The sequence below is a fragment of the Pelobates fuscus genome, chromosome 6, assembly GCF_036172605.1.
Source record: "Pelobates fuscus isolate aPelFus1 chromosome 6, aPelFus1.pri, whole genome shotgun sequence".
In the NCBI taxonomy this organism is placed as follows: domain Eukaryota; kingdom Metazoa; phylum Chordata; class Amphibia; order Anura; family Pelobatidae; genus Pelobates; species Pelobates fuscus.
This window is the reverse complement of record NC_086322.1, coordinates 306,568,903-306,596,711: the sequence shown is the minus strand read 5'-3', so window position 1 is coordinate 306,596,711 and position 27,809 is coordinate 306,568,903. Positions and strand designations below refer to the sequence as shown.

Genomic DNA, 27,809 nt, shown 5'->3' with positions numbered 1-27,809 from the left:
GCTAGCCTCCTGCCCGCTGACTATGGCCCCTGGACATATTGCACTTTAAAGACTATATTTGGGCATGTACTAATTTATATTGCTGCTACTGGCCCTTTAAAATCAGCAAGGGACATTTTGGGACTACTGTCCCTTTAAGACTGTGAAGCATATCCTATTGTACTGCCTGTATATTGTATATGTATTTATGTATGCAGTTAACCTGGGTTATATATATATATATGCAGCCTTCATCTGATTGTTCGGTAGAACCACTCCATTCATTGTATTGAGGAAACTACCGAACAACCAGACCACCCAGGAATAAGTGTGCCTCCAATTACAGTTTGCAACAATGTTGCAAACGGGTAATTGGCAATCATGTAATGTGTTCTGTGTCCTCTGGGTGGCCGCCATTCAGGAAACAACCACGTGGCGGCGGCCATCTTTAACTACCGAACAGCTGTGTTTTGCCGTCGAGTGTCTGGAACTGAAATCGGACACTCGACTAGGCAAACACCGCTGAGACCTCCAGACTTCCAGGATTTCGTGGGGAAACTACCGAACGGCCCGCCGTTCGGTAGAAAGAAACGTATGAACTAGGGGATTCATACGAATCCCCCTTAGTCTCTATAACACAGACAATTCGTATGTTTCATTCACCTGTTTGTGACCGACCGCAGGGCCAAAATGCATGGAACTGTTTTCGGATACTTTACCCATGCGGTCGGTCAATACTTTAAAGTCCCATAACTCCTGAACCATTTATCCGAATGGGCTGATTCTTGCATATGTTGTCCCCCTGAATAAGGGCTATCAGGGGATACCTGTTTTGGAGGTGTAGCATATGTATTTGGGGTACATCCAGGAATTGGGGAAAAAGGTGTACAGTATAATTGTGTTAAGTGTTAATCTAAGGGGAGGAAATGTGTGGGAGGTACATCCATGTGATTGGTTAATTTCATCCTCCCCCTGGGAGTGTCCTGTATGTACTTGTTGGTAATAAAAGCCAGACTGGGTGTCCCAGTCTTGAGTTCTGCTTAACCCTCAAAGCGATGTGTCGTCTCGGTCTTTGGGGGAATGGGATTGTAGGCTGACTGCCAAGAGTGTAAGCCGATGTCTGCTTTTCTTGTTCAGCTGTTCCAGTGTTCGTGTGGTTCCAGTCGGGAGAATGGTGTTTGCAGTAGCTGTCTGTGCATCTGGAAAGGGGATTATCGCCTAAACTGGGTTTTATCCTCTTGTAAGTGAAACGGTCCGTTACACAGTCACTCAGACGGCCACCAGAGGGACTTCCGAGTTTAGAAGCCCTAAAAAGGCCTCATTCACGTCTGACGTATTCACGCACGCACCCTGAGCACTGTGCACGCGCTTTGTGTGCTGAGGCTGTCAGCACTGCGTGGGAGTGGCTTGAGCGGACAGGCTGAAGACCGAAGAGGAGGAGGAGGAGGAGGAGAGGATTCAAACAGTCAGTAAACTTATTTAGTGAGTGTGGGTGGATGACTAAGGGTGAGTGGGTGAGGATGGATGGATGATGGGAGTGGATGGACTTGGGGATGGATTTGGATGATGGGAGTGGATGGATGATGGAAGTGAATGGATTTGGATGATGGCAGTGGATGGATGATGGGAGTGGATGGATTTGGATGATGGCAGTGGATGGATGATGGCAGTGGATGGATGATGGGAGTGGATGGATTTGGGGATGGGAATGGATGGATGATGGGAGTGGATGGATTTGGATGATGGGAGTGGATAGATTTAAATATAGATAGATAGAAAGAAATAGATAGATAGAAATAGAAAGAATTAGATATAGATAGATCGAAAGAGAGAGAGAGAATGAATTAGATAGATAGATAGAAAGAGAGATAGAAATATAGATAGTTAGAAATAGATATAGATAGAAATATAGATAGTTAGAAATAGATATAGATAGAAAGAAATAGATAGAATTAGATAGGAATAGATAGCTATAGATAGAAAGGAATAGATAGATATAGATAGATAGAAAGAGATGGATAAAAATATAATTAGATAGAAATAGATATAGATAGATAGATAGAAAGAATTAGGTAGATAGCAAGGAATAGATAGAAAGAAAGAAATATAAATAATTAGATAGAAAGAGATAGATAGAATTAGATATAAAGGAATAGATAGATATAGATAGAAAGAATTAGATAAATAGAAAGATAGATATAAATAAAAATAATTAGATAGAAATAAATAGAAATAATTAGATAGAAAGTGATAGATAGATAGATAGATAGATAGAAAGAATTAGGTAGATAGAAAGGAATAGATAGAAATGAATAGATAGAAATAGATAGATATAGATAGAAAGAATTAGGTAGATAGAAAGGGATAGATAGAAGAAATAGATAGATATAGATAGAAAAATTAGATAGATATAGATAGAAAGAATTAGGTAGATATAGATAGAAGAATTAGATAGATAGAAAGAATGAGATAGAAAGGAATAGATATAGATAGAAAGAATTAGATATAAAGAGATAGATAGATAGATAGATAGATAGAAAGGAATAGATAGAAATAGATAGATATAGAAAGAAATAGTTAGAAATAGATAGATATAGAAAGAAATAGTTAGAAAAAATTAGATAGAAAGAGATAGATATAGATAGATAGAAAGAATTAGATAGATATAGATAGAAAGAAATAGAAAGAATTAGATCGAAATAGATAGATATAGATGGATAGAAAGAATTAGATAGATAGATATAGATAGAAAGAAATAGATAGATAGAAAGAATTAGATAGATAGATATAGATAGAAAGAAAGAATTAGATAGATAGAAAGGAATAGATAGAAATAGATAGATATAGAAAGAAATAGTTAGAAATAGATAGATATAGAAAGAAATAGTTAGAAATAATTAGATAGAAAGAGATAGATATAGATAGATAGAAAGAATTAGATAGAAAGAGATAGATATAGATAGAAAGAAATAGATAGAAATAGAAAGAATTAGATCGAAATAGATGGATAGAAAGAATTAGATAGATAGATATAGATAGAAAGAAATAGATAGATAGAAAGAATTAGATAGATAGATATAGATAGAAAGAAAGAATTAGATAGATAGAAAGGAATAGATAGATATAGATAGAAATAGATAGAAAGAATTAGATAGATAGAAAGGGATAGATAGAAAGAATTAGATAGATAGAAAGGGATAGATAGAAAGAATTAGAAAAAGATTGAAAGAAATATAGATGAATAGAAGTAGAAATAGAGTGTGTGTATGCTTAACAATATGTGTGTTTGCAAAGTATGGAGTAGGAGGGGGGCGGGCACACAGCGAGCTGAGCTGTCACTCAGCTCAGCGAGCGAACGCACATTCCGCGCAGTATAGCGCTGAGTGTCCTTATAGGGCGGCATTCAATGCTGCTCTATGAAGAACGCGATTGGTGCAGCGCGAAGCCGCGCATGCGCACCACATCGCGATGACGCTTCTCTGAGAGAAGCGTCTGATTGAGCCCCGCGATTTCGTCATTTTGATGAAAAAGGGGGCATGGCCTTGCGGGGAGGTCGGTGCTGGAACAGAGGTAAGTTTTATTATTAAAACTTACTCGGATTTCTTTTTTTTTTATGACAAGTTCATATAAAAGCAAGAAAGAAGGCTGGGGGACCTGTCTTTCTTGCTTTTATATGTTGGCTATAGAGTCCCTTTAAACGGAAACATTCCGAGGAAGGATTTGGTTGGCATTACTTGGCATGGTGACCCAGCTGAAGTGGTAGAGGTTGATCTGTACTTTCCTTTTTCTGTTCTCTAGTCTCTGCTCCAGAATTTGTTTTCGAGCACGGATATCAAACCTTTTTGCCGAGTGACGGTTCAGAGGCTCAGGGTACGAGCGCAGTCACAATAGCTACAAAATGTCATTCCAGGAAGATCCCCGTCCCACGCTCGCAGAGGAAGCAGAGCTGCAGCTACGAAGGTGAAGGAAGGGGAATACATGGTTTACTTATCTTTTTCTTTTGTTTGTTTGTTTTTGTTTTTTCTCCACAAGGTGTTTTTTTACTTTTAGTTTTAAATTCAATAAAATAAAAAAATCTAAATAATCCGCACGTGTCCCCGCCAATGGGCCGACATTGTCAGAGACGATTCCATTTTTAGGAGACCTCTTACTGCCACGGTAGTGAAATACTCGATCTTATAGGAAATGTGGACAAGATAATCGGTTGCTGTTCTCTCTATTGATCGGCACCTAAAAATAATCTGGTAATTGCAGAAGCGATGATTTTTTTTTTGACTATTTATTTATTTACATTTTTCTGTGGCCCAGGCACACCTGTATGATTTAACAGAAAACCATTGAAGCTGCCTTAAAATGACATGTATCTCGACGTGCAAAGCCACATGGTCGTATGGTGTGTTTATTAATTCATTTATTCTAGTGAAGCAGGACTAGATTAAAATAGCTACTAAGTTAGATAAGCGGTTGCATATCTTTCTTGTGGATGCTGCACTTTGTTTTATCTATTTCTTTGTTGTTGTTGTTAATGATGAAACTATGCATGAATAGTACCTAACTTAATTGTTAAGTTTTTTTTTTTTGTTAGATGCCACCTGAGAAAATATTTTTGATGTATATTAATTTCCTGTTGTGTTATTCTCTAGAGCAGCGGTTCCCAAACTGACGTGCACACAGGGGTGCTGGGGAAACATTACTGATCAACAGGAGCCTGGTCGAGTGCCGTGGTCCTTTTTAGACCGCGACCGGGCCCCTGTAATGTCGGCCGGCAGGGAGGAAGTGACAGCCTGTGTGTATGTGTCGGTGTATTTATATGCATCTGTGTGTTAATGTGCATGAATATCCGTGTAAGTATGTATGTGGTAGTGTATGTGCATACATCCAAGCAGTAAAACACCAGCACAACATACAAGCACACTCTTGCAATCGAACTCAAATGTTACATACAAACACACTCCTTCACTCAAACACAAATACTTCACACAAATGAACATCCGCATTTAAAAGTGAATATTACATTCAGACACACCCCTGCAATCAAACACAAACATTACATACAAACACACCCCGTATTAAAACACATTAATTATATACAAGCACCCCTTCAAACACCAACACTGTACATTACACTATAGCGCCATTAAATGCGGCAGCGCTGTACAGATATACAACCTAGAAATTTTGACTTGGGGCGTCTTGAAAAAATACTGAAATATTAACGGTACCTTGTACCTAAAAAGTTTGGGAACCACTGCTCTAGAGCATAATTTCTTAACCCACTGGGTCAGGACCCTTAACTAGGATCCCAATGTATTTTAGTGGGTTCCTCCCTTTGATTGAAACATGATATTCCTCAGACGCCAGGTCCTTCCCCATTGGACAGTTTACTGTAGCCTTTCCCAGTGCGGTAGAGAAAGCTCTGATACTGGAAGCGTTTAATGAAGGTATTTTGCAGAATTTACCTCCGTATATCATACCTGTTATTGTAAAATGGGTCGCTGGGGTTATATTCTAATAAGAATGCCAAGATAAATCATGGATTCTACAGAAATACTGATTCCTTTCACCTAAAATGATACAAACGAGATCTTAAATCATTTGCACTAAATTGTCTTCAGCAGCTGGAATGCAAATGCAAAGGCTTCATTTTTACTTTCTGCTTTAGAACAATTGGAAAAAAATAAAATCTTTGTTTTTCTGCTAGGTTGTCCCTTCAAGACTGCGTACGGCATGAAAGACATGGAGCGCCATCTAAGGACGCACACGGGTAACTTTGCATTTAGATACAATGTATTTTGTTCACTTCCACATGGACTGTTTGTGTTGGGCACCAGGATAATTCTGGGTCCTTTTTGTTTTGTTTTTCCCAAACTGCTCACTCATATTCTCCATAAACCTTCTATACGTTCAGGTGACAAACCTCACAAGTGTGAGACGTGTGGGAAGTGTTTCAGCCGGAAAGACAAGTTAAAGACACACATGCGATCTCACACAGGAGAAAAACCATACAAGTGTAAAGAATGCGACTACTGTGCAGCCGACAGCAGCAGCCTGTGTAAGCACCAGCGCATCCACACCAACGAACGTCCTTTCAAGTGTCAGATCTGCCCCTACGCGAGCCGGAACTCCAGCCAGCTTACAGTGCACCTGCGCTCCCACACAGGTAAGTCCTGCCAGTCCCGTTCTCTGCACCAGGGGGTTAGAGTTGATTATCGTAACTTTCTCCATTTTTGCATCTCTGAGTGTAAATCGAGTGTCCATTCAGTAATGGACCAAACGGTTTTATGAGATCTCTTACATTTTTTGAGGCCCCTGTTGCAAATTGTAGCTGTTGGGCTAAAACGCCCATCACGGGCAACCTATGCTCCCCTGAACGTTTTAGGAGCTGCCTTGTAGTACCTGGAGTCGGACGGCTACATTTGGACACATCTGTAACTTTCCAGCTATTGCTATCTGTAACTGTCCAGCTATTGCTGTCTGTGACTGTCCAGCTATTTGCTATCTGTAACTGTCCAGCTATTGCTGTCTGTGACTGTCCAGCTATTGCTGTCTGTAACTGTCCAGCTATTTGCTGTCTGTAACTGCCCAGCTATTGCTATCTGTAACTGTCCAGCTACTGCTATCTGTAACTGTCCAGCTATTGCTATCTGTAACTGTCCAGCTATTGCTATCTGTAACTGTCCAGCTATTGCTGTCTGTGACTGTCCAGCTATTGCTATCTGTAACTGTCCAGCTATTGCTGTCTGTAACTGTCCAGCTATTGCTATCTGTGACTGTCCAGCTATTGCTGTCTGTAACTGTCCAGCTATTGCTGTCTGTGACTGTCCAGATATTGCTATCATTAACTGTCCAGCTATTGCTGTCTGTAACTGCCCAGCTATTGCTGTCTGTAACTGCCCAGCTATTGCTATCTGTAACTGTCCAGCTATTGCTGTCTGTAACTGTCCAGCTATTGCTATTTTTAACTGTCCAGCTATTGATATCTGTAACTGTCCAGCTATTGCTGTCTGTGACTGTCCAGCTATTGCTATCTGTGACTGTCCAGCTATTGCTGTCTTTGACTGTCCAGCTATTGCTGTCTGTGACTGTCCAGCTATTGCTGTCTGTGACTGTCCAGCTATTGCTGTCTGTAACTGTCCAGCTATTGCTATCTGTGACTGTCCAGCTATTGTTGTCTGTAACTGTCCAGCTATTGCTGTCTGTAACTGTCCAGCTATTGCTGTCTGTAACTGTCCAGCTATTGCTGTCTGTAACTGCCCAGCTATTGCTGTCTGTAACTGTCCAGCTATTGCTGTCTGTGACTGTCCCGATATTGCTATCTGTAACTGTCCAGCTATTGCTGTCTGTAACTGCCCAGCTATTGCTATCTGTAACTGTCCAGCTATTGCTATCTGTGACTGACCAGCTATTGCTGTCTGTGACTGTCCAGCTATTGCTATCTGTAACTGTCCAGCTATTGCTATCTGTAACTGTCCAGCTATTGCTATCTGTAACTGTCCAGCTATTGCTGTCTGTGACTGTCCAGCTATTGCTGTCTGTAACTGTCCAGCTATTGCTATCTGTAACTGTCCAGCTATTGCTGTCTGTAACTGTCCAGCTATTGCTATTTTTAACTGTCCAGCTATTGATATCTGTAACTGTCCAGCTATTGCTGTCTGTGACTGTCCAGCTATTGCTATCTGTGACTGTCCAGCTATTGCTGTCTTTGACTGTCCAGCTATTGCTGTCTTTGACTGTCCAGCTATTGCTGTCTGTGACTGTCCAGCTATTGCTGTCTGTGACTGTCCAGCTATTGCTGTCTGTAACTGTCCAGCTATTGCTATCTGTGACTGTCCAGCTATTGCTATCTGTAACTGTCCAGCTATTGCTGTCTGTAACTGTCAAGCTATTGCTGTCTGTGACTGTCCAGCTATTGCTATCTGTGACTGTCCAGCTATTGCTATCTGTAACTGTCCAGCTATTGCTGTCTGTTACTGTCCAGCTATTTCTGTCTGTAACTGTCCAGCTATTGCTGTCTGTGACTGTCCCGCTATTGCTATCTGTTACTGTCCAGCTATTGCTATCTGTAACTGTCCAGCTATTGCTGTCTGTTACTGTCCAGCTATTGCTGTCTGTGACTGTCCAGCTATTGCTATCTGTAACTGTCCAGCTATTTGCTATCTGTAACTGCCCAGCTATTGCTGTCTGTGACTGTCCAGCTATTGTTGTCTGTAACTGTCCAGCTATTGCTGTCTGTGACTGTCCAGCTATTGCTGTCTGTAACTGTCCAGCTATTGCTGTCTGTAACTGTCCAGCTATTGCTGTCTGTAACTGTCCAGCTATTGCTGTCTGTAACTGTCCAGCTATTGCTGTCTGTTACTGTCCAGCTATTGCTGTCTGTAACTGTCCAGCTATTGCTGTCTGTAACTGTCCAGCTATTTGCTATATGTAACTGTCCAGCTATTTGCTATCTGCAACTGCCCAGCTATTTGCTATCTGCAACTGCCCAGCTATTTGCTATCTGCAACTGTCCAGCTATTGCTATCTGTAACTGTCCAGCTTTTGCTGTCTGTTACTGTCCAGCTATTGCTGTCTGTGACTGTCCAGCTATTGCTATCTGTAACTGTCCAGCTATTTGCTATCTATAACTGCCCAGCTATTGCTGTCTGTGACTTTCCAGCTATTGCTGTCTGTGACTGTCCAGCTATTGCTGTCTGTAACTGTCCAGCTATTGCTATCTGTGACTGTCCAGCAATTGCTGTCTGTAACTGTCCAGCTATTGCTGTCTGTAACTGTCCAGCTATTGCTGTCTGTAACTGTCCAGCTATTGCTGTCTGTAACTGTCCAGCTATTGCTGTCTGTTACCGTCCAGCTATTGCTGTCTGTAACTGTCCAGCTATTGCTGTCTGTGACTGTCCAGCTATTGCTATCTGTAACTGTCCAGCTATTGCTATCTGTAACTGTCCAGCTATTGCTATCTGTGACTGTCCAGCTATTGCTGTCTGTTACTGTCCAGCTATTGCTATCTGTTACTGTCCAGCTATTGCTATCTGTTATTGTCCAGCTATTGCTATCTGTGACTGTCCAGCTATTTGCTGTCTGTGACTGTACAGCTATTTGCTGTCTGTGACTGTCCAGCTATTTGCTGTCTGTAACTGTCCAGCTATTTGCTGTCTGTAACTGTCCAGCTATTTGCTGTCTGTAACTGTCCAGCTATTTGCTGTCTGTAACTGTCCAGCTATTGCTGTCTGTGACTGTCCAGCTATTGCTGTCTGTAACTGTCCAGCTATTGCTGTCTGTAACTGTCCAGCTATTGCTGTCTGTAACTGTCCAGCTATTTGCTATATGTAACTGTCCAGCTATTTGCTATCTGCAACTGCCCAGCTATTTGCTGTCTGTAACTGCCCAGCTATTTGCTGTCTGTAACTGCCCAGCTATTTGCTGTCTGTAACTGCCCAGCTATTTGCTGTCTGTAACTGCCCAGCTATTGCTGTCTGTTACTGTCCAGCTATTGCTATCTGTTACTGGCCAGCTATTGCTGTCTGTGACTGTCCAGCTATTGCTATCTGTAACTGTCCAGCTATTGCTGTCTGTAACTGTCCAGCTATTGCTGTCTGTGACTGTCCAGCTATTGCTATCTGGAACTGTCCAGCTATTGCTATCTGGAACTGTCCAGCTATTGCTGTCTGTAACTGTCCAGCTATTGCTGTCTGTAACTGTCCAGCTATTGCTGTCTGTAACTGTCCAGCTATTTGCTATCTGTAACTGTCCAGCTATTTGCTATCTGTAACTGGCCAGCTATTTGCTATCTGTAACTGTCCAGCTATTTGCTGTATGTAACTGTCCAGCTATTGCTGTCTGTAACTGTCCAGCTATTGCTGTCTGTAACTGTCCAGTGTGGCGAAACCAACTTCGCCACTGTGAACTGGAGAAGCCGGGTTGCTAGCCTCCTGCCCTGCGACTATGGCCCCTGGACATATTGTACTATAAAAACTATATTTGGGCATGTAATAATCTATATTACTGCTACTGGGCCTTTACGGGCCATCCGTGGACCTATTGGGACTTTTGGGATACTGTACCTTTAAGACTGTGGAGCGTAGTACAGTAATCCTGCCTTTAATCCTTTAATGTCATGTATGTATTTATGTGTGCAGTTAACCTGGGTTATATATATGCAGCATTCATCTGATTGTTCGGTAGAATCACTCCATTCATTGTATTGAGGAAACTACCGAACAACCAGACCACCCAGGACTAAGTGTGCCTCCAATTACCGTTTGCAACAATGTTGCAAATGGGTAATTGGCAATCAGTGCAGTGTGGTCTTTGTCCTCTGGGTGGCCGCCATTCAGGAAACTAACACGTGGCGGCGGCCATCTTTAACTACCGAACAGCGGTGTTTTGCCGTCGAGCGTCTGGAACTAAAATCGGACACTCGACTAGGCAAACACCGCTGAGACCTCCAGACTTCCAGGATTTCGTGGGGAAACTACCGAACGGCCCGCCGTTCGGTAGAAAGAATCTCACGAACTAGGGGATTCATGCGAATCCCCCTTAGTCTCTATAACACCAGTAATTCGTCTGTTTCATTCACTTGTTTGTGACCGACCGCAGGGCCAAAATGCATGGAACTGTTTTCGGAAACTTTACCCATGCGGTCGGCCAATACTTTAAAGTCCCATAACTCCCGAACCGTTTATCCGAATGGGCTGATTTTAACGTATGTTGTTCCCCCAGACTAGGGCTATCTGGAGATATTGGATTTGTGGATGTACCCCAAGTATTTAGGGTACATCCAAAACTTGGGTAAAACTATGTCCCTGTTAATTGTGTTAACAGATATGTTGGAGGGAGGAGATGTGTGGGTTGTACCTTAAACTGGATTGGTGTACTGTAAACCCCTCCCTTGCATGGGAGGATCTCATATAAGCCTGTGTGTGAATAAATCAGTGTTGTTGCTGTTTAACCCTGAAGCTGTAGTGTGTCTCTTTCTTGGGGGAAAGGGGACTGTATGCCGACTGCCAGGAGTGTAAGCTGTTTGTATTGCTTTTCCTGTTCGGCTGCTTCCAGGGTTCGTGTGTCTGCTGTTCGAGAGTTGGTGAATCCGTGCAGTTTGGGAGTTCGGGAACTTGGTGCTTATAGTAGCTGCTGGTCTATCTAAAGGGGATTATTGCCTAAACGAATTTTCCCCTTTTATGCTGAAACGGTCCGTTACAATTGGTGGCAAGCGGCGGGATCATTCCTACAACCAGAGGGACAGCTACAGACAACACCATTCCTGGATTACAAAGTGAGGGCAACGCCAGTACCCGTACAGCGCCCCTATCTACAAGGAACCAACTGCAGCAGAGCAAGCATGGCACCCAGCTACACTCAGGAGGAGTTTGACAGAGAGGTCACCGCGGTGCTGGCTTTATGCAGACCCAACCTCTCAGAGGATATAGTACAGCGTGTGAAGAAAGTAGTGCGAGGATACTTGCCGTGGGAATCAGAGAGGGCCAGGGGGTTTGCAGTCCTCCCTCCCCAGCGGCAGTGTGTGCCCCAGGGAGCTGATGGTGTCGTCCATCCTCCCCAGCGGCAGTGTGTGCCCCAGGGAGCAGAAGGTACAGTCCTTCCTCCCCAGCGACAGTGTGTACCCCAGGGAGCTGATGGTGTCGTCCATCCTCCCCAGCGGCAGTGTGTGTCCCAGGGAGCAGAAGGTACAGTCCTTCCTCCCCAGCGGCAGTGTGTACCCCAGGGAGCTGATGGTGTCGTCCATCCTCCCCAGCGGCCGTGTGTGTCCCAGGGAGCAGAAGGTGCCGTCCTTCCTCCCCAGCGGCAGGCTGTGTTACAGGGGGCAGAGGTAGTTGTTCCTGCCCCCCAGCAGCAAAGTGATATGCCAAGAAGGCAGTGTGAAGTGAAGGGAGAGGAGAGCAGCGTCCTCCCTCCCCAGCGGCAGTGTGTACCCCAGGGAGCTGATGGTGTCGTCCATCCTCCCCAGCGGCCGTGTGTGTCCCAGGGAGCCAAAGGTGCAGTCCTTCCTCCCCAGCGGCAGGCTGAGTTACAGGGGGCAGAGATAGTTGTTCCTGCCCCCCAGCAGCAAAGTGATATGCCAAGAAGGCAGTGTGAAGTGAAGGGAGAGGAGAGCAGCGTCCTCCCTCCCCAGCAGCAGTGTGTACCCCAGGGAGCTGATGGTGTCGTCCATCCTCCCCAGCGGCCGTGTGTGTCCCAGGGAGCCAAAGGTGCAGTCCTTCCTCCCCAGCGGAAGGCTGAGTTACAGGGGGCAGAGGTAGTTGTTCCTGCCCCCCAGCAGCAAAGTGATATGCCAAGAAGGCAGTGTGAAGTGAAGGGAGAGGAGAGCAGCGTCCTCCCTCCCCAGCGGCAGTGTGTACCCCAGGGAGCTGATGGTGTCGTCCATCCTCCCCAGCGGCCGTGTGTGTCCCAGGGAGCCAAAGGTGCAGTCCTTCCTCCCCAGCGGCAGGCTGAGTTACAGGGGGCAGAGGTAGTTGTTCCTGCCCCCCAGCAGCAAAGTGATATGCCAAGAAGGCAGTGTGAAGTGAAGGGAGAGGAGAGCAGCGTCCTCCCTCCCCAGCGGCAGTGTGTACCCCAGGGAGCTGATGGTGTCGTCCATCCTTCCCAGCGGCAGTGTGTACACCAGGGAGCTGATGGTGTCGTCCATCCTCCCCAGCGGCAGTGTGTGTCCCAGGGAGCCGAAGGTGCCGTCCTTCCTCCCCAGCGGCAGTGTGTACCCCAGGGAGCTGATGGTGTCGTACATCCTCCCCAGCGGCAGTGTGTCCTGCAGGGAGCAGAGACAGTCAGTCTCGCACCCCAGCAGCCGGACAAGAGAATGAAAGGGGAGACAGCTGGTCCCCCTTTCCACCAGCAGAGAGAGTGGCAGGGAGAGGAGCCTGCTAACCCCTCTCCCCAGCAGCAGTTTACCGTCCAGAGAGAGGAGCTTGTGACACCCTCTCTCCAGCGGCAGCCTAACCTACCAAGGGGAGATGTTAAGCCCCACATCTGTGCAGATGGGACCGTAGTCTCTGCACTTACAACACCCGGGGTAGGGACGGTCGGTCCTGTCCCCCAGCCACAGAGCCATATATCCAAAGGGGAGACAATCGGTCTCCAGCAACCAGGCTCCAACCAGACTACCCCTGTGGTAGTGCTGGCAACAGGACAGAGTACCGCTGGTCTCTGCCCCCTCAGCAACCCACCAAGGCAGCCTATCAGTCACCCACACAGCCGTGGTGAGGCGCCTGAACTTGGACAAAATTCTCCCTCACCCAGGTGTGGTAACTGTTTATTGTGGGTAGGCTGCCCTGCTGTTTCTGTTTTGTGGGTGGGTTGCTGGACTAACCAGGGCACTGACCGGCAGGAGGTCAGGTACCCTGTTAGTCTAATTGGTAAAGGAGAATTGTGGCGAAACCAACTTCGCCACTGTGAACTGGAGAAGCCGGGTTGCTAGCCTCCTGCCCTGCGACTATGGCCCCTGGACATATTGTACTATAAAAACTATATTTGGGCATGTAATAATCTATATTACTGCTACTGGGCCTTTACGGGCCATCCGTGGACCTATTGGGACTTTTGGGATACTGTACCTTTAAGACTGTGGAGCGTAGTACAGTAATCCTGCCTTTAATCCTTTAATGTCATGTATGTATTTATGTGTGCAGTTAACCTGGGTTATATATATGCAGCATTCATCTGATTGTTCGGTAGAATCACTCCATTCATTGTATTGAGGAAACTACCGAACAACCAGACCACCCAGGACTAAGTGTGCCTCCAATTACCGTTTGCAACAATGTTGCAAATGGGTAATTGGCAATCAGTGCAGTGTGGTCTTTGTCCTCTGGGTGGCCGCCATTCAGGAAACTAACACGTGGCGGCGGCCATCTTTAACTACCGAACAGCGGTGTTTTGCCGTCGAGCGTCTGGAACTAAAATCGGACACTCGACTAGGCAAACACCGCTGAGACCTCCAGACTTCCAGGATTTCGTGGGGAAACTACCGAACGGCCCGCCGTTCGGTAGAAAGAAACTCACGAACTAGGGGATTCATGCGAATCCCCCTTAGTCTCTATAACACCAGTAATTCGTCTGTTTCATTCACTTGTTTGTGACCGACCGCAGGGCCAAAATGCATGGAACTGTTTTCGGATACTTTACCCATGCGGTCGGTCAATACTTTAAAGTCCCATAACTCCCGAACCGTTTATCCGAATGGGCTGATTTTAACGTATGTTGTTCCCCCAGACTAGGGCTATCTGGAGATATTGGATTTGTGGATGTACCCCAAGTATTTAGGGTACATCCAAAACTTGGGTAAAACTATGTCCCTGTTAATTGTGTTAACAGATATGTTGGAGGGAGGAGATGTGTGGGTTGTACCTTAAACTGGATTGGTGTACTGTAAACCCCTCCCTTGCATGGGAGAATCTCATATAAGCCTGTGTGTGAATAAATCAGTGTTGTTGCTGTTTAACCCTGAAGCTGTAGTGTGTCTCTTTCTTGGGGGAAAGGGGACTGTATGCCGACTGCCAGGAGTGTAAGCTGTTTGTATTGCTTTTCCTGTTCGGCTGCTTCCAGGGTTCGTGTGTCTGCTGTTCGAGAGTTGGTGAATCCGTGCAGTTTGGGAGTTCGGGAACTTGGTGCTTATAGTAGCTGCTGGTCTATCTAAAGGGGATTATCGCCTAAACAAATTTTCCCCTTTTATGCTGAAACGGTCCGTTACATCCAGCTATTGCTGTCTGTGACTGTCCAGCTATTGCTGTCTGTGACTGTCCAGCTATTGCTGTCTGTGACTGTCCAGCTATTGCTATCTGAGACTGTCCATCTATTGCTATCTGTGACTGTCCAGCTATTGCTGTCTTTGACTGTCCAGCTATTGCTGTCTGTGACTGTCCAGCTATTGCTGTCTGTGACTGTCCAGCTATTGCTGTCTGTAACTGTCCAGCTATTGCTGTCTGTGACTGTCCAGCTATTGCTGTCTGTGACTGTCCAGCTATTGCTGTCTGTTACTGTCCAGCTATTGCTATCTGTGACTGTCCAGCTATTGCTGTCTGTGACTGTCCAGCTATTTGCGTCCCATTATTCTCTGCAACCTAATCAAAAGTGAAAGTTATCCCGGTTATTTTTACTAATGTAGAATGTATTGGAGTTCGTTGCAAAGCTCTCACTACGCAGCCATGACTTCGTTTGCGAGGCCTAACGTAAACATTTTGAGTTCTGAAACAAAAAAAAATCCCCACACATTGTTTGTTAAACTGCTATTAAGTAGCCGGGCGATAGTGAGTCTCCAAAGCGAGTCGCTTCAACAAATTGCTGCTTTACTTTCTTCCTCTAACCCGTGTGCAGAGGTCAATAATCAAGGCTCACGATTTCCACCTGCCCACTAGCCGTTGGTTAGTGCGCCATGGACCGCCGCTCCCACCCCGTCGCTGATTATTTAATCCTCTGTTTCATAGCAGCAATGTTACAGATGGACTACAGGCGTATATGAGAGAGACATTGAGAAAGACTTACTTAGAATTGAAGCGTGTCTGTTCTCTGCTTACAGGACTACAAACTTTCCCATACGGATTATTTAAAATATATTGTTTTCATACTTGTCCTTTTGCCAATAAATCTATTTTATCGATTCCTGTTGCAGCTGAAGTTGGTCCTATTACAGACCCTACATTGTGAGCTATCCACGGGTGTTCTCCAATTGCCCTAAGGGCACCATTGGGCATTTTATACAGAGCCTGGCTGTGGCTCTGTAATCTGTGAGTGCAACCCTTGTTTAATACAGTACTTTTCTTTGTACATACAGTGTACACTATGTGTTACATATGTTTGTTTCCATAGGCTTTACATCGGCAATTGTCCAGAACTTGCAATATTTTTGCTTATAAGTATTTTTAGTCATTTAAGACACACATTAGGGTGTATGTTACATTGTGATTTATTACTCTGGGCTTTTTTATGTTATATGAGAGGGAGATCACAAGTAAGGACTCAATTTAATATTTTTGGTAAGATTGTAAACTGATTTTTTTTTTCAAAAATATATAATCTATAAAAAAATATATATATAATTTTTAATTTTTTTTTTTTCATTTATCCAAAAATATTAATTGAGACCTAAATTTCTCTCTCTTCCTCATACATGTAGATCTGTGCATGGGCGAAAATGGAGTTCACGGCTAATGTGTAGCCCAATACTTTGAGTTACTGAATGCTCTGTGATTGCATGTGCTGCTCTCCTGTCCATTCCTGGAGCTCTGCCATTGTAGGAGAATTGTGGTGACCGGTAGCTTTTAGACCTGTCTTTGTAGCATAGGAATTAGATTTTGAAGCTTGCAATAACTGCACAGGGGCCAAGCAATATGCGCCTCTCGGCTGCCTCACTGCAAGGGGTAAGCTGCTAAGGTTGTGCTGCATAATAAGGGCTATAGGATCTCATTGACTTTGGCTGTCAGACTCCAAAGAGATTATATTTATGTAAATTTCTTTCCTATAATGTTTTGTCCTCTTGAGTGCTATTAAGCGCCAGATGAACCATCGTGGGAAGAAATTGCAGTTATATCATATTATTTACCATTTCCTGATACCCTTTACCAAGTTCGCGCTTTGTGAATGTAGGACTTAATATCACGGCAAAAAAAAAAATCATTTATTCTGGTAAAGCTAAAATCCCCTTGATTTCTAAATTCTCAGCAATTTGAAGTTTAGCCATAGCCAGTTTCACTTACAAAAAGTTCAGTTGCGTGCACTGTGTTGCCAGCAGGTGGCACTGTGCTGACTGGCTAAAGGATCTAAATAGCCTGGATAGACATTGTATACTATCTGCATTTCTTAATTATTTCTCTCCCTATAATTTCAAATCTGACATTTGTGAAGTGAGACTAACAAATTGGAATGGGGGTCGGATTACTTGATGATCACAAGTAATGTATTAAAAATCCTCAGCATTACCAGGTGTCCTGCCTGCTGTTTGCGTTACCCTGACTAGGACGTGTCTGACACCTCGATGTCTATCTTTATTTTCCTACTTGTTGTCTTTGAAAGTGCTGAGCATAGTCTCGGTGCTGCGGCTTCGATCTGGGCATTTGAATGTCACTGTTATATAAACTAGGACGCGTGTGACACTGTGAAAATAAGTCACATTGACACTGTGAAATGCAGGGTTTCAGCACAATCCGCTCTTTAAAATATCGTAAATCGGATAATCAATAATGATTATAGTGTGGTCCTCCTTTTTTGTATTGTTCTTTAGTTTGTTTGTACATAGGGTTAGTATCTGTGTGGATCCTAAACGTACAGACCTATTACATAACAAAGAGGCTTTCCGTGTAGCGGTCCTTATAGTGGCCGTACTAACGTAGAGGATAAACGACTAAACAAACCAAGGTCAAAAGAGTACAGAGAACAGGAGAAACGTATGAACAGGAAAAATCGGATACCAGGAAAAGGATACGCGAGTTTTAGTCCTAGAGAGGCAAAGGTTTAAAAATAATATCAGGAAGTATTACTTTACAGAGAGGTTAGTGGATGCATGGAATAGCCTTCCAGCTGAAGTGGTAGATGTTAACACAGTAAAGGAGTTTAAGCATGCGTGGGATAGGCATAAGGCTATCCTAACTATAAGATAAGGCCAGGGACTAATGAAAGTATTTAGAAAATTGGGCAGACTAGATGGGCCGAATGGTTCTTATCTGCCGTCACATTCTATGTTTCTATGTTAATTATGCACTAAATTCGGTCCAGCGAAATCGCCATTTGGACCCAAATTCAATCAGTGAGATTTGGACCCATAAAACCGGCACCGTGAGAGTCTGCAGCATCGCAGAGAATGCCGGGGGACACAGGTAAGGCAGACACAACCCTGACAGAGTGTGCATTTAACCTAAAAATAAGAAATGCTGATGGAGAGCTCGATATGTTTACTAAGGATTTTAGTGCCACTAAGTGTGATATTTATGTGCGCAAGTTACATCTTTATTTACAAAGGTCAAACATTCATGATATGAGCAGAATACATAGAAAGTAAAAATCAGTTTTTTGGTTGTTTTTATTTTTTTCTTGTTTTTGTTTTGTTTTTTCAATATAATGCGAGGCAACAAATTGCTCTCCTACTGTTATTTTAATTAAAATACTCTTAACGTACTGCAGAGATTGTATACACTGAGTGCTGCAATCATTTTGGAAACTGCGTTTCATGCTACGAGGTTAAGATTATATTGTGCTGAAAAAATGAAGAATGTGTAAACTGAAGAGACTTCCTGCCAGAATCGCTCTGTAATTCCACGTTCGTGAAGGCTGAATACGTTCATTGCAGTTATGGTTTCCTGTTTTATTTTCTATATTTCCTCCTTTAACTTTATTCAATCTATTAATAGGTGTCTATTCTGTGCCCTCTGTAGTTGACGCATTGTGTTTTTTTTCGGTTTTGTGGTCTTTGCCCAGTGCTGCTCACTGGCTCCGATTTATAGCTAAACCCATTAACGTTTAATCCACTTTCACATTCCCTTATTTCTCTTTTCCTCACCTTTAGATACATTTCCTTTCTCTTTCCACGTTCATTCTTTACTTCTTTTTAACAGTAGCCATTTATTGATTTATTATTTTGCTATCCTTATACTCTTTCATCTTTTTATTCCTATAGTTTTCTACACCATTTTTATATATCTAATTTTTCTACAAACTCGCAATACTAGGAACGTGTATGATAATTCAGATTGTCTGTATTAATTCATTGTAAATAGGAGGAAAGAGAAGCCAGCAACCCCCCTGTTTGTGTCTCCTGAATTTAGTGACGAGGTAGATGTTCTTCCTGGTGTAACCATATAGAAATTGCATTGTTCTAGTTTGTCTCCGTGTATCTTTAATGTTGCCAGATCTCCATTCCATTGGGCTCTTTGCCCCATGTTCTATGATGTGCCACAATAACTCTGACTGTTGGAATGTCGAGTGTTTGATACCTTTATGCTTTTCAATTGGTAATGAGTGATGGATCCACTTGTTCCATCCTTGCTTTGTCCATTAATTTCTAGCTCTAGATAATTATATAATCTGCATGTTTAACTTTTACTTTAACACTTTATCATTTTTATTCCAGGCGATGCACCTTTCCAATGTATCCTCTGTAACGCCAAGTTCAAAATCAACTCTGATTTGAAGAGGCATATGCGCGTCCATACTGGGGAAAAGCCCTACAGATGTGACTTTTGTGACTTTTTCTGTGCCATGAAAGGGAATTTGAAATCCCACATCAAGATGAAACACAATGCTGACACCACTTATAAGTGTGCGGAGTGCGATTTCCAGTGTGGGAGTAAAGCCGATTTGCGACAGCACTTACGATCCCATCTACCGGAACAGCCAGTGAAGTGTCCGGAATGCACCTACTCTTGTGCTAATAAGGCCGCTCTGAAAGTCCACGAAATAATTCACTCCAAGGATCGCCCCTTCAAATGCCATTTCTGTAATTTTGATACAAAACAGCGAAGCAACCTGACCACACACATCAAAAAATGTCACAATGAAGAAGTAAAATCTCAGAAGGTCGATTTGTCCAAGAGAGAAGAAGGCCTACCAAGGCCATTTAAGCCGCGCAAGAGTAATAAAGTGGATGCAAAAAAAGCTTTTAAATGCGATCTTTGTGACGCATCCTTTGTTAGAGAAGACTCTCTCCGGAGTCATAAGAAACAACACAACACATTTATACTCCAGAAGCCATCGGAAATCTCTGTGGTTCAGATTCCAACGGAAGGTCCAAGGCAAGCCAATAACAGACAGCTCAAGGTTCCTCTTAGGGACACTGAAGTTTTGCCATTCAGTGACCAAAGAGTAAAAATTATGGTTCAAGGGTCAGAAAAGAACGATGTAGAGACTTCACCTGTATCTTGTAACCTGATCGCAAACCTTTCAAAGCATGTTGCCAGCAACCAACTTGAGATGTTGAGTCAGGTCAACTTAATGGCATCGCCACAACCAATGAGATCTCCAGGGCCCACTCCTCACACAGTTCTCCCTAGTACTCCTGATCACAATTGCAGTACTGATCTACACGAGGAGATCATATCTAATGGAACTGTGGATGGTCAGGATTCTCCGGATCATGTAACATTCATCTCCAGCACAGGCATGACATGCACGGACTTTGAAGCTATAATACAAGAGGATTACACAGAAGTGACTGTAATTAGTGAAGATGGGGACACTGGCGGAGAGTCTGCACAATCTTCTCCAGTCTTTTCATCGTCCCCTCAACCCGATGCATCAAAGCAAAATTACAACCTTGACCAGAGTGAAGCAGATTCTATTCTGTGTCCAGCAGACTGTATTCCAGACTGACCTTATAGGACTATTGAGCCTGTTAAAAATGATTATGGATAGAACCAATATGGCAGACACTTTCTGGGTTTCAAAGCCGCTGCACAGCCCGTTACCTCCTAGTAATGGTCCCTGTTAAAGTGTAGTCTGTCGAAAAAGCCAAGCACTTTATTACTTCTATACTTTGACATTTAGAATTTGTGAAAAATGGTCTTGTAACTTATATGTTAATTATAAGTTTTTGGTTATTTAAAGCACTTTGCTGTTGTCAGAAAATTGAAAGTGACTGCTTTTAATATAAGCAGTTTTTTTTTTGTTTTCTTTTTTCCTTAAATCTAAAAGCTCTTATTTGCCTCAACATACAGCAGTGTTTGTTTTTGGTTAAAAAAAAAAAAAAGTTACCGGTATATTATATACAAAATAGTAAACGCGTGTTCTTTCTGGGTACTTTTTCTGAGGATCATGCAAGTTAGGGCTGTAAAAGTGCCCAAATAGAATTCTCCGCTTACAGGTTGTTTTTTTTTGGCAATAAAGCTCACTTTTTATTTTGTTTGTTTGTAAGATAGTGTTCTCCTTTGCGAGGTATTAACATGCAAACTCCATTTTAGAGGATGTGACCCTAAATCAATTCTGGTTCCGGCTCATTTTCCTATGATTGAATCTGCAGCACAGAGATTGTCCATTAAGCAGTCGTTATATCTGTATATCATGTTCACACATTGCGAGTCGGTGTCCTTCACTTTCACAGACTGAGCTGTGAGAGCACAGAGCTTGCAGCACAGCTCCCCCTACTAAAGGAGAATTGAACTACAATCTTGCATCTTTTGGGTAATTTCATAGTTTGTATATAGATTTTCCTGTGAGATATTTTTGGAAAATTTTGAGTTTGAGCAATCGAGGTTTAAAAAAATAAAAATGTGAGGTAATTAAACTTAAAAAAAAAAAAAAAAAAAGACAAATTGCTATCAACACTACCACTACAATAAGATCAAGAGAGTTTGGCGCTTAACTATATTACCCTCTTCTTTATGGTGTGTCGTTCTAGTAATATATGTTTTAGCCTTCTCTGTTTCGGAAGCAGTTAGATTTATTCATTAACCTGGGAATTATGAAAACTTTAGCTATTTTTCCAGTTTGAAAATTTTAGTCGAAGTTTGAGAGTTCTTACACTTTGGTTGCTTTTTACCTAAATTTCAGTTCCAACCTGTGGGTTCTCAAAAAAAAAAAAAACAGTATACAAGAGAATATCGAGAACGGACAACAACTTAAGTAATTTGCCCTTCGGTGGGTCCCCGCTCAAATCTCAAGCTGGTTTTAGCTCATCTTGGGCCATTACAAAGAGAACCTAAACCGTTTGTTGATCAGACTGATCCCACCCAAAATAGCGGCACAAATCCAAAAGCAAGCCGGCCGTCTCTGCACGAGAGATACAGCTACCGTAGATGATTGTTTTATCCTTTTTGGGCCGTCAGTTAAGTATAGCCAATACTTGGACATCAGTTAGCCACAGGGGCGGGCTGGGCCGGGGGGCAGGGAGGCAATTGCCCCCTAGGCCGCCCTAAATAATTAGAAAAATGGCCACTGCAGGGCCGGTCCTGGGCGCCAGGAGGAGGGGGTGCCGCGCGGAGCAGGCTGATAGCATGTCACATGGAGCCCAGCAGGTGGCCAGCTGGCCACTTACGGTGCCCCAGTAGCAAGGCAGAGTAGGCACCTGCTTGTCCCAGATGGCAGGTGCCTACTCTGCAGCAATATACCGGCCGGTGTTCAGGCAAGCGGCGGCGAGGGAGCTCTGCTGATGATCTTTGAGCTCTGCTGATGATCTTCATGCTCCCTCGCGCGCCCTCTCTGGTGATGCCGGGAGCCGGAATATGACGTAATTCTGGCCCCGCATCACTAAACTGCGCGAGGGAGCAGAGAGGAGCAGGAATATGATGGAAGTCACTGGACTCCGGGGAAAGGACCCAGAGGACTCCTAAAGGTAGGAGCAACAAGAAATAAAATACATTTGTGAGTGTGTGTCTGAAAGTAAGTAAGTGTGTGTGTCTGGAAGTGTGTGTGTGTCTGGAAGTGTGTGTGTGTGGAAGTGTGTGTGTGTGTGTGTGTGTGTGGAAGTGTGTGTGTGTGGAAGTGTGTGTGTGGAAGTGTGTTTGTGTGTGGAAGTGTGTGTGTGTGTGTGTGGAAGTGTGTGTGTGTGTGGAAGTGTGTGTGTGTGTGGAAGTGTGTTTGTGTGTGGAAGTGTGTGTGTGTGTGTGTGTGTGTGTGTGTGGAAGTGTGTGTGTGGAAGTGTGTGTGTGTGTGTGTGTGGAAGTGTGTGTGTGTGTGTGTGTGTGGAAGTTTGTGTGTGTGTGTGGAAGTGTGTGGTGTGTGTGTCTGGAAGTGTGTGTGTGTGTGTGTGGAAGTGTGTGTGTGTGTGTGTGTGTGGAAGTGTGTGTGTGTGTGTGTGTGGAAGTGTGTGTGTGTGTGTGGAAGTGTGTGTGTGTGTGTGTGGAAGTGTGTGTGTGTGTGGAAGTGTGTGGAAGTGTGTGTGTGTGTGTGGAAGTGTGTGTGTGTGTGTGTGGAAGTGTGTGTGTGTGTGTGGAAGTGTGTGTGTGTGTGGAAGTGTGTGTGTGTGGAAGTGTGTAAGTGTGTGTGTGTGTGTAAGTGTGTGTGTGTGTGTGTAAGTGTGTGTGTGTCTGGAAGAGTGTGTGTGTGTGTCTGGAAGAGTGTGTGTGTGTGTCTGGAAGTGTGTGTGTGTGTGTCTGGAAGTGTGTGTGTGTGTGTCTGGAAGAGTGTGTGTGTGTGTGTGTGTCTGGAAGAGTGTGTGTGTGTGTGTGTGTCTGGAAGTGTGTGTGTGTGTGTGTGTCTGGAAGTGTGTGTGTGTGTGTGTGTGTGTGTGGAAGTGTGTGTGTGGAAGTGTGTGTGTGTGTGTGTCTGGAAGAGTGTGTGTGTCTGGAAGTGTGTGTGTGTGTGTGGAAGTGTGTGTGTGTGTCTGTCAGGGCCGTCTTTCCGCATGGGGCCCTACCGCGCTGCCCAGCATGCCCGGCCGACAGGGGAGATCCTTTGAACTCCCCTGCCAGCCAACGGAGAGGTGGCCTTGTTTTCTGGCCTTGTGCCGGTGAGGGAGATCTTAATTCAATCGGGGAGAGAGGTAGCTGCCTAGGACCCAGGGCTGCAGGAGAGGCCGACCTGTAAGGCAGATCGTTCCTCCCGCAAGCAGGCTGTGTGGAGCGTTGCAGCTCATTACCATTGCAATGCTCCACACAGCATTCTGCGGGCAGGAGGACAGGAGACAGCCTGCAGCCAGACAAGCTGCAGGCTGTACAGAATTCACAACTGGACCACCAGGGCTGGCTGTGTCCCAGCCTCTTTCACCAAAGGGTGGGGGGGACATATAGATTTTATTTAACGTATAGTAGTATTAAAAGAAAGCCAAAAAACATTTGCTACTTGCACCCCTCAAACACACACACAGCACCCAACACACATATAGCACTCCACACACACGCAGCACCCCACTCACATAGCACTCCACACACACACAAAGAACCCCACACTCACATAGCATTCCACACACACAGCACCCCACACACACCGCACCCGTACACACATACACTGCACCCCCTCACTGCAGTGTGTGTGTATTCAGCAGTCTGTGTGTGTGTTCAGCCATCTGTGTATGTATTCAGCCGTCTGTGTATGTATTCAGCCGTCTGTGTGTATGTTTGTATTCAGCGGACTGTGTATGTATTCAGCACTCTCTATGTGTACTCAGCAGTCTGTGTGTGTGTGTGTGTGTCCGTCAGTCTGTATGCGTGTATTCATCAGTCGTCGTGTGTATGCATTCAGCAGTCGGTGTGTGACTGCATTCAACAGTCTGTGTGTATGTATTGAATGTATGAATTGCATTTGTTGGAGGTACTTCTAAATATAATCTTTGTTGTATCTATAATTTACATTTTTATTCCTGTAAGTTGTGTAGGCAGGGCCCCAGTGCACTGCTTTGCCTGGGGGCCCATAATGTTGTTAAGATGACACACACAGTGTGTGTGTGTGTGTGTGTGTGTCAGCAAGTGTGTCTGTCAAGTAAGTGTCTGTCAGTGAATGTGTGTGTGTGTCTGCCTGTCAGTGTGTGTGTGTATATGTCTGCCTGTCAGTGAGTGTTTGTCAGGGTTTGTGTGTGTATGTTATTGAGAGTGAGTGCCAGTGTGTCTGTCAGCAGGGCCAGCCTTTGAGGTATGCAAGCTGTGGGGTCATGTAGGGCGCAATAACAACAGAGGCACCCGGCGGCCAACACAGCTCACAAGTTTTGGACACCAGCATATTTAATTTAAACGATTCCCTGGTGGTCCATTGGTGCGCACCAGCAGTAGGTGCAGTCAGATCATATCCCTTGTGGTTCCGGTGCTCAGTTAGTGAGTCAGAGCACAGGCTCAGAGATTCTCAGCCTGCGCTCTAACAACATTGAAAGTCGGAGCCGCGAAGGAGTGGGTATGGCAAAGAGCTACTAATTAGCATAATATCAATATCCGTTATAAAACCAGGAAAAGGTGGCCATGGATGGTGAGCTGATTCAGGGGTGCAATGACTTGACTGGATTTGCCCCCCAGACCTGAGGCTGCCAGCCCTCCCCTGGTTAGCCAATATCCCCCCTCTATGCACAGTGAGCAATGGCTCATCTTCGGGATTACCCTTTAAACTGGGGGTGAGCAAACAGAAGGTGCAAGAGAGTACTGAGAACGGACATTTCAAATAACTTACCCTTTGGTGGGTTCCCGCTCAGATCTCAAGCTGGTTTTAGCTCACCTTTTGCCATTACAGAGAGAACTTGTCGGTTTCTACAATTCCCATTTTATTTTATGACACTACTAATCTCCATGCGACTTAATAATGGTATGAGTGACAAGTGTAACCAGATGGTAGATACACTGTAGCTTCCTGCCCTAGTTTAACCCTGGGAGAATTGGAGCTCTCTGCACAAACTTCTGGTTTGTTGGTTGACCACGATGGCGAGAGGGATTGGCATCCAACTGCTGAAATAGCACAACAGGCCATACCCAAGACTGTCGCTTTATCCAATTATTTACAAAAATACTTTGATATATTGGTGGAGATTTACCAAAAGAGTTGGTCAATAGTCTGTGCCTTTTCTTTATATATAATTGTTTACACTATTTATTACTTTTGAAACTCTTTTTTTTTTTTTTCTAATATATATAATTTTTATTTTGTTTTGGTTTTGCCTGTGCATAAACGGTTACTTTTAGATATATTTCTGCTCTTTTTTTTTGGACCAGAGATGTATCTCTTACATTTGTCTTCTTGTAGAAATACTTGGGGAAAGATTGTGGAGGAGTAAAGATCCGTCAGAATACACCAAGAAGGGGCAGTTTCAGACTGTATCTGTTTGGAGCGAAAACAAATCACTTGCATGAATAATTAGTTTCACTTTCTGTTTTCCGTGCAACATACTTGACTCTGAAAGCCTTACAGGAAGAGTGAGGTGATTGTGCAGACATTCTTAGACAGGACGGGAATTAGAATACACCGAAATCCACTCCCCCTATTTACAGGGTTATTTACTAGAGTGAGAAATCAAAGTGAATTATAAATTTAAAGGGACACTATATTCACCAAAACAACTTTAGCTTAATGAAGCAGTTTTGGTGCATAGATCATGCCCCTGCAGTCCCACTGCTCAATTCTCTGCCATTTAGGAGTTAAATCACTTTGTTTATACAGCCGCAGTCACACCTCCCTGCATGTGACTTTCACAGCCTTCCTAAACACTTCCTGTAAAGTGAGATCTAATGTTTACACTTCCTTTATTGCAAATTCTGTTTAATTTAGAATTTCATATCTCTTGTTCTGTTAATAGCTTGCAAGACCCTGCAGGACATACACACTTTTAAGAGAAAGTTACGTCTGATTGAAAATGAAACCATTTTGTTTTCATGCAGGCTGTGTCAGTCGCAGCCAGGGGAGGTGTAGCTAAGGCTGCATAAAATAGAAACAAAAGTGAATTAAACTCTTAAGTAACAGAGAATTGAGCAGCGAGACTGCAGAGGCATGATCAATACACCAAAACTGCTCCATTAAGATAAAGATGTTTTGGTGACTATGTCTCGTTACGGCCAAAATAAAGCAGAAACAATTCTCGCAGTCCGTTATGCTTCCCGTTTTACTCCCCTGGCCGTAAATATGAAATTAACTTTGAATTATGACTTTAGTAAATATCCCTCTGATTTTATTTTTTTATTCACAAAAAATGTGTATACAGTGGTCAAACATTATTTATGTTAAAGGCAGTGAAAATGACATTTTATCTTGGTAACATTTTAATATTTTTGTTCTGTTCCCCATGTATTACAGATTACTGCTGGCGGTAAAACAAACCTACAATTTGAAGCTATAAATAGATAGACGGGCTACTTTTTATTGCATGAAGTTGGGAACACATCAAGAAATGGCTTTTGCAGTGAAGCATACAATTAAGAAATGTTTTAGTTTCCCAATTATAACATATAATAAAATTAGCAGGTTTCCTAAAAATACTGCAGCCGGGAAGTACTGGTTTTGTTCTGCCACAGTTATACAGCTAGGTGGCGCTAGAGTACAAGATAAATCCTGTGATGTCGAGGATTGTAATTGTCTAACAGTACATAGAAAACGAGTGTCTCCAAATAAAGTGATGATGGTAAATAGACAGAAAACGAGTCACGCTATTCTACACGTCTCGATATAGGGGGAAGAAGAGCTGCCTACAAAGGGGGGAATGAAAAAAACAAAACAAAGAAGAAATCTGAGACACCTGACTTCCTCTGCGAGCTCTGCAGTCAGCTACCAATATTGCAGACATTGAACGATACAAATTTACTAGTTACAGTTGCATGCTGGGAGATTTTTATTAAATGTATTAACCATTTAGTCCTTAAGATTGGCCAGCCGTGGGGAGACTGGTGCGGAGGGGGAGAAAAGGTAAGAAACCTCACCTTCCCCATGCGATCGGAGAGGGTTGGTCACTTAACTAGTTAAACACTATGATGTCAGGAATACATGTTTGTTTATTAGTGTTCATTTAAAACTAAGGAAGTGAGAATTTACATTCTTGGCACCCTGACTACTTCATCGTGATACATTGAGAGTGCCTACAGCAGGGGTGCACAAAAGGTAGATCTCCAGATGTTTTAAAACTACAACTTCCATGATGCCTTGCCATTCTAAAGGCATGCAAAGACAAGACACAAAGCATCATGGGAGTTGTAGTTCTACAGCATCTGAGGATCTAACTTTTAGACACCCCTGGCCTATAATGTTCCTTTAAGTTCCAAAAGGGAAGAAATTCCCGTATATATCAGATCGTGGGAAGGAATCCGGTCTGGGCAGAGAGGTGTCTGTGTCTTTTTCTGTGTTTTGTCTTCTCTCTCGTTGTTTGTTTGTTTTATTTTTTCCTTATTATTGACTGGTTCAGATAATGCAATGACTTAAATACTACGGTTAGTACGGTAGGAACAGACTGACGACCGCCTATTCCCTCAATGAGTTAAAAAGTTGCACCCAGCTGTTAGTGCACT

At 43.6% G+C, this 27,809-nt stretch overlaps 1 protein-coding gene across 1 annotated transcript in view; it reads left to right on the top strand.

The window, feature by feature from the left end:
* The window catches only part of LOC134565978 (zinc finger protein 64-like), a 48,468-nt gene extending 27,913 nt beyond the window's left edge, over positions 1-20,555 (top strand). The window contains exons 3-6 of the mRNA XM_063425685.1: positions 3,778-3,939; positions 5,681-5,743; positions 5,888-6,139; positions 19,043-20,555. Coding sequence (XP_063281755.1) covers positions 3,778-3,939; positions 5,681-5,743; positions 5,888-6,139; positions 19,043-20,280 — 1,715 coding nt within the window. The 3' untranslated portion in view covers positions 20,281-20,555. The remainder of the gene's footprint in view (positions 1-3,777; positions 3,940-5,680; positions 5,744-5,887; positions 6,140-19,042) is intronic.
* The last annotated feature ends 7,254 nt before the right edge of the window (positions 20,556-27,809 follow it).